This window comes from Phragmites australis, chromosome 3 (assembly GCF_958298935.1).
Source record: "Phragmites australis chromosome 3, lpPhrAust1.1, whole genome shotgun sequence".
In the NCBI taxonomy this organism is placed as follows: Eukaryota; Viridiplantae; Streptophyta; class Magnoliopsida; order Poales; family Poaceae; genus Phragmites; species Phragmites australis.
The window spans coordinates 9,455,871-9,467,332 of record NC_084923.1 but is presented as its reverse complement, the minus strand read 5'-3'; the positions used below and the strand labels follow the sequence as shown (position 1 = coordinate 9,467,332).

At 47.4% G+C, this 11,462-nt stretch overlaps 2 protein-coding genes across 4 annotated transcripts; one reads left to right on the top strand and one right to left on the bottom strand.

The window, feature by feature from the left end:
* Positions 1–3,962: 3,962 nt before the first annotated feature.
* On the top strand, positions 3,963–6,953 carry LOC133912007 (zinc finger protein 4). 3 transcript variants are annotated; one of them, XM_062354527.1, is made up of 3 exons: positions 3,963–4,378; positions 4,521–4,577; positions 6,044–6,953. In XM_062354527.1, the coding sequence occupies exon 3, from the start codon at positions 6,096–6,098 to the stop codon at positions 6,753–6,755; it is 660 nt and encodes a 219-aa protein (XP_062210511.1). In that variant the 5' UTR covers positions 3,963–4,378; positions 4,521–4,577; positions 6,044–6,095; the 3' UTR covers positions 6,756–6,953. The 3 variants fall into 3 exon arrangements, with proteins under 3 accessions (XP_062210511.1, XP_062210513.1, XP_062210512.1); XM_062354529.1 differs by having other exon boundaries at positions 4,472–4,577; XM_062354528.1 differs by lacking the exon at positions 4,521–4,577 and having other exon boundaries at positions 3,965–4,378.
* Positions 6,954–7,927: 974 nt separating this feature from the next.
* On the bottom strand, positions 7,928–11,413 carry LOC133912006 (protein TITANIA-like). The gene is made up of 2 exons (XM_062354525.1): positions 9,603–11,413; positions 7,928–8,701 (listed from the first exon to the last, which is right to left on the bottom strand). Exons 1-2 carry the CDS (start codon positions 11,224–11,226, stop codon positions 8,142–8,144), a joined length of 2,184 nt encoding a protein of 727 aa, XP_062210509.1. The 5' UTR covers positions 11,227–11,413; the 3' UTR covers positions 7,928–8,141.
* Positions 11,414–11,462: the final 49 nt, after the last annotated feature.

The window sequence follows — 11,462 nt, the reverse complement described above, 5'->3', positions numbered from 1 at the left end:
CTGCATGTGGTGACCCCCGAGCATTCGGTTCCCCGAAGGATCGTGCAAGAGTGCTCGAGAGAGAGTGCTCGGGGAGGTGAACAGTACCCCTGAGCACCCGGTACCCCGAAGACAAAGATAGGTATTCCCGGGAGAGAGTGCCCGGGGAGGTGAACAGTACCCCCGAGCACTCGGTTCCCCGACGACCCAGAGAGGCCCCCGAGGGGCCCATTGATGAGGTGTCCGAGTCAGAGGTCCGAAGCCGCATTTAATGAGCGTGCGTGGCCTGACACATCCAACTGCTCCCGCCATAGCGTCAGTCCCTGCCATGCTTTGGCAGAGGCGCGTGGGGCTATTAATTGCACGGGTCCCGTCCCGTATCGCCAATCATCGCGAGGATCGCGTTCCGTCTGCTGCCCTGCTGTGGCAGAGGAACAAGACAGGGCGGGCACGCCGGGTTGCTCTGCGGCTGCCCGGTGGGCCCCCTCCATGGCGCCCGTTGCCAGGGCGGCCACAGTGATAGGTGACCGGGCGGGCGGCGTTTTTTCACCCTCCGGTCACTTCGCCCAGAAGAAATGATGACGCCTTTCCCAATGATGGCGTCTTGGAACTTGTGCCCCCCCCCTTCCCGTTCGGGGCATGTCGTAGCCGGCAAGTGCTTAAAAGAGCCGGCAACACAGAAGCAAAAAAAAAAGCTTTGGGCTAGACGCGAATTCACTCACGAAGAAGACCAACCCCATAACGAACCGAGCCAACGAGGAGAGACACTGTGAGCAAGGTTGAGCACAATTCCAGCCGAAGAACAAGGAGCCTCAAGCTCTTAGTTAGATCATATTTCTTGTAACCAGCTACATCCTTGAGAGATCTCCCTCAGGACAGTTATTGCATCCATACAGGAGTAGGGTATTACGCCCCCGTGCGGCCCGAACCTGTCTAAACTCCGGTGCATTTACTTCCTTTTGCACTAGGTCATCATCCCCCACCACCAGCTGTTGCATTTACTTTCATTCATTTCTCCGACGAACTTATTCAGGATCATCCCCCCGGTCGAATTTCTAAAAAGGGGTCTCTCGGGATCCCTGCGACAGGAGTTAATCCTCCGACAGGCTCCGATTCCAACATTTTTTTTGACCCTACAGACATCTACAACGTCGATTTCGGTGAATTTTTCGAGGTTAAAAACGGCTTGGAAGATTGAGTTATCGCCTCCGGAAGTTTTTGCACCATTTTCGGAACACGTATTTGTGTCCATAGCCATTACCCCTTACATCAAACTTGAGCAAAATTATACAATAATTCCTATTCTAATGCTGCTGAGGTGAGAAAAAAAAGATGAATAGAGAAAAATAATATAGAATACACATATATGTGAGTATATATTTATACCACTATACATATATATACACACACATGGCATAAACCACGAGTACATACACTTTTGCACCATATGAAATGATAGCTCTATATATCGATCATGTACATCTATAAAAACAACCATAAATATTGTGTATATATATCTACATAAACCTAAATATATAAATACCTAGAGGTATATATATATATATAGTTCTATGTATTGATCAAGTCATTGGTGACGGATCATAACTTGATTTATCACTAATGACTAGGTAGGATGATCCGTCATTGATAAGTTAGTCATTAGTGATGGGTTAAATTGTGACGCGTCACCAATAACTAACTAGGATAATCCGTCACTTATGAGTCGTAGTAGGTGACGGATCACAACTATGACCCATCACATATGACTGACTTAAGATGACTTGTCACTTATGATAAATCATAAATGACGGGTCATAACTATAACCCGTCACTTTTATTATCAATGACAGGTCATTTGTGTCTCCTTTATCTATTTTTCACGTTTTGCATATTGCTTGACGTAGACGGCCTCCGGCGATGTAGCGGCACTGCGGCAGTGCAACGGTACGTGTGTGTGATGAATGAATCTTGATCCCTCCTCCCCTCGACGTGGAGAAAAGGGGTCTATTTATAGGCAGCAGCTAGGGTAGGGAGAGCGTATCGTGAGGGAGCGTCGCCGCTATTCCGTTAGGCGCACAATTCTCGGAGGTGGTTCAGCCGCTCCGCTGTATGAGAGCGTCGCTTCGCTTGATGGATAATTTGTATTGCTCCCTATCTTGAGTCTGTCAAAATGAAAGTGCATCTAGCCCCTATGTGTGGTTTTGGTAATTAATGATAATACATATGGACTAACAATGTTGTTGAGATTGTTAGTAGGTTGTTCAATAGGTGAAGCCTAGGTGAAGAGACATGCATGAACTTTAGGTGAATGGGAAGATTGAAAGTACATCGAGATGAACGAGCTCTAGGTGATGCTCGGATGTGATGTATGAAGGAGAAATATGCATCTAAATAAAGGAGCTCTTGGTGATGCTCATAAGAAGAAGAAGCTCAATAAGATTAGCAATAAGCTTGAAGGCTAAGTTACTTGTGGAGGTCAAGTAACTAAAGGTATGACTTGTCAATAGAGTTTTATGGACTAACCCGTGTGCTATGTATTTAAGAATGAGTGGGGTTAGGTTCTATATGAAGATTGCCAATATGCATGAAGGCTAATAAGTTACTTGTGGAGATCAAGTAACTTAAGGTATAAATGTTGTCATTTAGGTTTTATGGACTAACCCATGTGCTTTGTGCTTGAGAGTGAGTTGGGGTTAGGATCCATAAGAAGGCATAAGTTGAATTGAAATCATATATGCCAAGAGTGAAGAACAAGAATGGACTCCATATTTGATAAATTGAATTCCTTGAAGATGTCGAATACAAAATGGTTTTCTATGGCAAGACGGTGAAGGAAAAGCAAGACTCGGCTGCGATGGACTATCCGTGGTGAAGGGCAAGCAAATGGCTTGGCGCCGAAGGACCAAGGCGGTGGTGAAGAGCGAGTAAAGGCTTTGCGCCGATGGACCGTGCGAGGCCATGGGAAGCTATGAATGATTCACATCAATCATATGAAGAATCAAGAAGAGATGGAATGAAGATTTTATGGAAGTTAGCAACCCTCAAGGTTTGAAAGAAAGAAGCGGTACTTGAAAGTTTTCAAATACTCAAAGTGGTTCAAACGAGTTTTATCTTTGAATTTGAGTATAGGTATGCCGCACTATTAAGAGGGATGCAACGTGAGCTAATTGTCGCGTCTCAGTGCTCAAGAGTTCCCAACCAAACTCAAAGTGAGAGTTTGTTGTTAAGAGTCAGGAGCGGAAAGTGCGGAAGTGTCCAAAATGGGTTTTGGAGTGTTCCTAATTTGATCCTATATGTTTTAGGTCATGAATTTAGTTGGGATGTGTAGCCCTCTGAATAAGCTTTCCATAGAGTCCAACATATTTAGGTTTTTTTCTTGTGAAAAACTCGTTAGTTTATATTCCGCTGCAGGTTTAGGTCAACGATAGAAAGGGTTGAATTTTTGTAAAAACGCCTATTCACCCCCCCTCTAGACGACATTATTATCCTTTCACAAAACCATGCACTAGATAAGAAAAGGCCCATCCCTTAGATACGTGAGCGTGTAGAGGCGTCGTCGAGCGCTCCCTATATCGGCGAGTTGATAGATAGGTTCGTCGATCTCGTAGCCGCGCGCCGGCTAACTCGCAGGTCAAGAACAGCGCCGTCCTCTGCGTCTCTCACCAAGCTATATGTACGTATTTTGGGAGCCTTTCGTGAGGGTATATACGTGCATGCACTCTAGCTCTATTTAGCATGTGTACCGTGCATGTCCCTTTCATGAAGTTGCTTTGCTTCTTTTTTTTCTTCAACTTGCTTCCCGAGTATCACGTATGAACTCATCTCAACATGCATGAACAATATCGTCGAACAAATTAAAAAATATGTAAAGAATGTTTGGATAGAAAACATTTAATCCTAGGAATAAACAAGTGCCAGTCCAGCACAGGATGAGCAGCTAAATTGTTTACGAGCTGTGGGCACTGCACTGTTGTGCCCTTTTCTTGGATGGTGGTGGTGATGGTATAAAGAAAAAAGAAAAAAAGGTGAGGTGTATACCAATAATATCCTGATGCATCTTTAGTGCAGTGCAGGTACATCCTCTTTCTTGTACCACTCTGAGCACTGTCCTACATCCCCTACCAGTAATTTACCAAACCTCTGCTTTCCATAATCAAACATCACAGTAGGGGTGCCACTTTAACTGGAACACCACCCCGCACCACTTCACCCCTCTTCCTCACTTTGCTAAGTGGTTTCTCTCTCTCTCTCTCTCTCTCTCTCTCTCTCTCTCTGTGCCCCCTTTGGTGAACACTAGGGTCAATTGCTAGGAGCCATGGCCTGAGCTCGCTGGTTTCTTGGCATCTTCGGGTTTGGTGAAGTGAAGTGAGGTGCAGAATTCAGCTTCTGGGTGTTCGAGGTAATTCTGCTTTACTTGCAGTATCAGTTGCTATAGAAATTAGTGATTCTCTTCTTTCTTTGCTGCTGTTCTTGAATTCTCGGATCTCTGCAGTTCATTGTAGTGTTCTTGGTTCTCTGAATGATTCTCTATGCATGCTCAGTTGAACCAGAAGGGACTTCAGAAGAATTTGGGTTCTGATGAGTTTTGATTCCTCCAGGTCTTGCACTCATTAAGCTCTTTCAAGCTTTTTGCTTTGATAATCCATTCAATCCTAGGGTTGTTTCTTCAAGTTAATAGACATGGTAGTTGAATTATCATATTTGGCATCTATGTAAAAAAAATGTTTGCATGTTGCTAGTTAGTCTAAGTTCTATCGTGTTATTGTTGTGATAGTACAGGTGCAGCTGATGAGTTAGGTGATATCTTGTTCCGATATTTCTGTTTCGCAAAATTAGCTTGATCTCTCGTCGCAAAAAAAAAAAAAAGCTTGATCTCTTATCCAATTTTGTTTTTTTAATCTCTGATCCAAATTTGTTTTTTGGGGAAAAAAATCTCTGATCCAAATGATTTGCTAACTTATCTAGCCAAAACAAGATAAATTTTCTGAGATGTATCATGCAGCACTCCATCTTAGAGAGTTTATGATGCCTCACTTTATTCGAATATTTCTACTAGTAATTTCAGCATTTACACTTGCTCTGGTAGTTTATCCTGGAGAACGCCATATTTAACTGAAAGGGGTTACGTGGTGTATTCTGAGCCGGTGAGTTTATTATCTAGAGAACACCATAGTTTAACTAAATGTGGTTAGATGGGAACAACAGGCTTCCATCTTTTCTGATAACTACTGAATATGCTATTCTTGGCCTTTTCTATTAGATAAGGTTCCATTTTGGAGATTCTCAGACCCGAAAGGAAGGCATGCTTTTCATATGTTTGTCTTCAAACTTGGAATTAAAAGTAGCATATCCAGGCCTAACAATGAATCGGATGCTTCTCATGATTGTTGAGCAGAAACTAGAGCAATCTGGAAATAGGCTAGGATGCCCCATTTGCTGCTTTGCACTCCCCCTTATTTGCATTAAATTTGCAGTGCTTACTCTTTATCTCAATAATTTAGCAAACATAATTTCCCCCTCTAACACAAGATAAGTTATTAGCAGCTTTAGAAATTGGTATCATGCTCAATGGACAGCCTCTAGTCCATAAGGATAAGCAATACTTATCTTCAGGATTACATAAACTACAAGCAGTTCCAAAAGAGTCATTTCAGACTTCATAGTTTATCCACAAGGCTGTTTGATTAGACACGCTCATCTGTAAATAGTCAGTTTGTCATTTGTTGAGCAGGAGTTCGTAATGAACTCATGATCACCATACTGACAAGAAGTCAAGAACAGCACACTGGCAAGCAAGCCAATGAGTGCAACGGAGACTGAAAACACTGGAATTCTGCTTAATTTATGCATGAACACATCTCACAAAGTGGTCTTCTCTTACATAAACTTCTCCCTCTACCCTTCAGGATAATGCATGCTTTATGGCTTCATCATGGATGCATGCATCTGTGTTTCTGTACTTACCTAACCTTCCATGTTCACAGAAGAATCATGATCCAGAGCATCTTATCAGAGCCACGCAGACATCCTTACTAAAATGAGCCGATGTGTTGTCTGAATGCAGGTGAGACAAGAAACCAAGTGACGAGTGAAAAGATTGCTGCGATCATTCAGACATGAACAGCAAAGAGATGTGCCAAGAACCGTGCGACGAAGAGTCCGAGATCAGCAGCCAGGCGGCGTCCAACACCGAGGCGTCCAACTCCTCAGGCCTGGTCAGTCTCGACCTCTCGCTCACCGTCGCCGCCGCCGCCACCGAGTCGAGCACCACCGACACCAGCAACGGCGGCGGAGAAGGCGCGCAGGCCACAGCCGCGGCGGCCAGAGAGCCGGCGCGCGTTTTCACGTGCAATTACTGCCAGCGGAAGTTCTTCAGCTCGCAGGCGCTGGGGGGGCACCAGAACGCGCACCGACGTGAGCGCACGCTGGCCCGCCGCGCGCTGCGGCTCGACGCCGCCGTCCCCTACGGCTACTACGCCGACGTGGCGTCCCTGCCGCTGTACGGCTCCGGCCTGTACCCCATCGGCATCCAGGCGCACGCGTCGGCGGCGCACCTGGAGCAGCATCGGCACCACGACAGCGCCGAGGTGAGGCCCGCGCGGGGGCTGCTTAGCCCGATGCCGTTCTTCGTGGGCGACGAGGAGGCGAGCTTCGGCTGGCCCGGCAGCTTCAGACCAACTGCCACGGCCGCGCCGGCGGGCAGTGCGGCCCTCAACTCGGTCAGTAGCGTCGTCGTGCAGGTCGGCGAGGAGCCCGATCTCACGCTTAGGCTCTGAGTGATCCATCGACTAGACTGGTGTAATTCGTCAGGCTACTTCTTCTTCTTCTTTCGAGATTTCTTGGTCCTGTTTGATATTGATCAGATCGTCATCGCGGTCTTGCTTTGATCAGACTCCTATTGTTTCGTGTACGCAAGAATTTTTTTTTTGTACACAGTTTGTATGAGCGAGAGCCAGAGATATGTTTACTCATCTCACTACGCTAGAAAAGCTTCGTACGTTTTCAACTGTGGAATGCATTGTGGCTGGCAGGGCAGATACGGACACGCCTCCTCTGCCGGCGCCGGCGCCGCCGCTGCAATCGGTGGTCGCGGCGCCGGGGCGGCGAGCTAGAGGTAGCGGCTGACGGCTGTCCACGACCACCAAGAGACCATGATTCCCAAACAGGCAGCAACAAGAGCTGCGATGGCAAGCTGGAGTACCAACTTGCACCGGCTGTCAACTGTCATCGGTGGTCACCGGCCGGTGACGCGCTCAAAGTTCGAGAGGACGGCAACTTGTAGCGGTGGCCCCCATAAAGATACGATCAAGGGAGAACAACGGAACAGGCAGATCACGGGACCATTGTGTTATTTGCAGGACGACACCATTTCTTATGTTTATAGTAGACACGCCCGTATTACAAGAGATGAGTGATAGTGATACTAACTCTATTATTTTTTATTTGTTATTTAGGACATGGACAAAAATTCTAATGTATGCCTTTGACTATTGTTTTTTTCTAAGTATTTATTATCATAAGTTATTGAAAACATAATTAACTCAAAATACTTTTCATGACAAATCTATTTTTAATATTTTCACGTGATAAATCTTAATACTTTTAAGTGTATTAGTGATTAAAGTTTTTAAAATTTAACTGCATATATTCCTAAACCATATCGGTTCGAGAACGGAGGTAGTAATATATTCCATTCCTCAAACCAATTATTGCAGGGGACGAGGTGATAATATATCAATCCTCAAACCAGATGTTATAAGGGATGAGGTGATAATATATCAATCCATTCAATTCCTCGGGCCAGAAACCACCCCGAAAATAACAGAAGAAAAATGACGATGAGCAGCACATGGGGACAGTCTCATGGAGATGCCGACGATAGCATTGGGAGCAACATGTCAAAGTCGTGACCCAACAACTTTGTTTTGCACATCAAAAATATCTGCAATGATACAGCACAAACTGAAAAACCATTAACTGAATGCTGGCAAGTAATATCTGCCAGCGCAAGGTTAGGCATCCACTTACAAGTTACAACAGGTAGCTCATAACACAAGATGAAGAAGGAATACAACAATTCAGAAGCTCCCCTAATGAACAACAACACATCAGGTACTACTACTACTACTACTACGCAGCAGCAGACAATTGTTAACTGTAGTCTATACCCACATCTTCTTTGTGGCTTCCATCCGCTCAAGCAAGCCCTGGATTTCGGTCTGCATCCGCAGTTTCATCTTGTGGTAGTCATAGTGTGAATTCTCGAGCATCTTGAGCTCCTCCATCTTCTTCCTCCTCTTCTCCTCTGTCTCTTGGAAGCACAGCTTTGCCAGCTTTGTGGCATACTCCTCCTCCAGCTTCTGAGTCTTGGTGCGGATGATTTGGTGATAGTTCTCTACTTCCTTCCTGGCATCGTCAGCCAGTTTCTGGAAGAGTTTTGCCTCAGCTTCCTTACACTTGACGATGGTTTCGAGGCTAGAGGAGTCATCATCCTTTGAAGTGGAGCTGAAATGGGGTTCAATAGAGAGTGGTTTTGGGCTGGCCTTAAGCGCATCTAGCTGTGTATCAAGAATGGAAGTGCTGGGCTTAAAGTTGAACGATGGTTTTGGTGGAGTGATGGTAGGAGTTTGAAAATGAAGCATATCTGTAGATTGACTCGTCTGGGCCACCGCCAATACACCCTTGGACTTGCTACCGGTAACAGAGTAGTCCGTAACCCCATCTGTGGAAATGAAAGGTTAGCTACAGCTCAGCACTTGATAAATTCTATAAAACCATAGCACAAGTCGATTTACTGTCTATATAGAATGGCATCAGCATTCTTAATTCTGATGCATCACAAAAATCTGATTACTTAGAATTACCATTTGTGGGGACAGCTAGGAAAACCAAAGTTTTTAGTTTCAACAATATGTACATTTTTCTTTTTAAATAATGTTTGACATTTTTGCTGTGATTAGAAATCCAACGCACCAGTGCATGACTAACAGAATTGCCTGGTCTGTCTAGGAGGATTCTACAATGAGCTTAGCATCAGAATTGATAATATTGGACTACAAAATACAAGTAGACCCAAGGACCTCAAGCCCTCAATAACTCGTGGTTTAGTTCATCCATATGTTGTTCAACTGAAGTCTGAAAAGGAATTGTTGACCAAAGAAATTTAAAGGTTCGTTCGTACAAATAGAGTATAGGCAGTGCTATTATCTTTTGGTCATGCAAACTCCAGACTTAAGTCACTCAGGAAAAAGAGTGTCCAGTCTCGCAATTATGATAGCGATATTCTAAATAAAGGGATTCAATATTTTGTGCAAGAACTTCATCAGCAAACATGCAAAAAATTAAACATATGATCAGAATTTCATCAGCAATAGTGCCACACAGAAGGATAAATAACATGACAAACAAATGATAAATGATTACAAGAATGTGACAGACAGAACATGTGTGTATCTGGAAATATATAAAGAGAAGTGTCTATGCCTAACAAGTTAACAAAAGTGCATGAAGTTCCTACACTGATGATCATGCTAGTATGAATGATGAAGCAAGCAACAATGCATTTAGATAACTCAAGTTTGTAATATGGCATGCTAGAATGTAAAGGAGTAAAGCAATCTCACATTTGAAGAACTGAAGCATGCTTTTTGTTGCGCCCGAAGGGGAAATGGTTTTCTTTGAAAGCATGCTAAGGACCTCTTCAGCCCTGGCATGAAGCCCCTTCCCCTCGAAATCCTCACTAGCAGCAAAAATCCTCCTAACAAAGTCCATCTCTTTCATCAGCGTTTCAGCAGCCCAGTTCTCCGCACAACAATTGAACACCTCTTTAACGAATCCAAACATCTCAGAAGCATGGTTGCAACCGAGGCACTGGAACTGCATCTCAGTAGTGCCCATCGCCCCTTTCAGTGTCGGCCCTGGCCTGATCAAGTTCCTCTCCAGCGCGCATGCAGCATGGCACCAGTGGGAGCAGACATCACACCCAACCCAGCTGCAGGTATTTGCAGCACAATCGAACTTCTGGCAGACAGGGCACATGCAAGCACTGCAGAACCCTTTCCTGGTGGCGCAAATCTTGCATTCACAGTCGTCCACTGGGAGTGCGCTCTTGCAGTTAAGATTGCGGCACCGCGTCATCAGGAACATCTCCGCAAGCTCGCTGCTTGATACTCGTCCCTTACCAGTGACAAACACAGCCATACCAGTCTTGATCGCCACAAGGATCTCCAGCTGCGTCTTATTCGCTCGCCCCAGGGCCTCGGCGGTCAGGTCCGATCGACGCTCCAGCTTCCGCTGCAGGCTGGCCAGCTCATCCCTCTTCTCCGGAGCATCAATCATGCCCCGTACCGCCTCCCGCAGCACCTCCAGCGTTTCGCTCGGGAAATCCTGCAGTACCTGCGCCATGGCAGCCACGGAGTCCGACACGATCTCCCGCAGGATCCTTTCAGGCCGCCAAGCGTGCAGCCCGCCACGGCTGCCATCGAAGCTGCCGCCCGTGCTGGGCACCGATGCCACCGGCGCTACCATCCTCGCGGGGAGCTCTGTGGGGAAGAAGGACGGCGTGCCCTCCTTGAGAGGCGCCGTGGCGAAGGCGACGCTGCCGTCCCCCATGGGGCGGAAGTTGAATCGGCTGTGGACGGAGCCGTTGGTGCCCTCCCCGGCGGCGTAGATGTCGGTGGAGTTGTGCGTGAGGGAGCAGCTCGGGTTGTGCGAGAACACCGAGTAGGAGTAGGACATGTCGTCGGAGTTGATGCTCCGGGTGCGCCCCGTCGTGGCGCTGTAGGTCCGCCTGGGGGGCGGCGCGGCGGCGGCCCGCAGATCGCCATCAACCGGAAGGGCGGCGGCCGGTAGGAGGGACGCGAGCTGCGAAGGCGGCTGGGAGGAGGACGGCGGCGCGGGCGCGTCCGAGGGAAGGGAGAGCGATAGCTGGAGGGAGTCGAGGCGGGGCTTCTTACCCCCAACCACGGACGAGTCGTCGCCGGGCGGATCCCCGCGCTTGGGGGTGGAGAGGTTGAGGAAGTCGCGCTCGACGCAGAGCTTGGCGTTGGCGCCGGCGTCGTCGGCGGGGGTAGCGGCCGCGGGGTTGGGCGGCGAGGAGCGGCCCGCCGCCGCGGCGGAGGCGAGGGGCGGCTTGTCGCAGAGGTAGCTGCTGAGCGTGAGCTCGCGGTTGGGGAAGGGCGGCTCGGGGGGGTTGGACGGCGGCGCCCCGGAGCTGGGGTCCTTGGATCCGTCGGAGTCGCCGAACATCGCTGCGGGATTTGGGCCGGAACCCACTGGATTTTGGGGGATTTTTGGACTTCGGGGCGGAGGAAGGAGGAGAGGGAGCGGCGGCGCTCGGCTCAGTTGACTTCCGCACGCCGCAGCACCCACGCGGAAATGGAGTGGAGTAGTGACGGCTGACGCGGAAACGAAATGAAATGGGATTTGATTTTTCCCTTCGCTTTTCTTATTATGTTTGTTTTCTCTTGAGGGATGGGCGGCGG

Bases quoted from the DNA above. Each gene is read 5' to 3' on its own strand.
- LOC133912007 (XM_062354527.1), top strand. From the start codon at position 6,096: ATGAACAGCAAAGAGATGTGCCAAGAACCGTGCGACGAAGAGTCCGAG.
- LOC133912006 (XM_062354525.1), bottom strand. From the start codon at position 11,226: ATGTTCGGCGACTCCGACGGATCCAAGGACCCCAGCTCCGGGGCGCCG. The intron at 8,702-9,602 runs GTGAGATTGCTT...TCATTTCCACAG, and splicing joins CATGCTTCAGTTCTTCAAAT to ATGGGGTTACGGACTACTCT.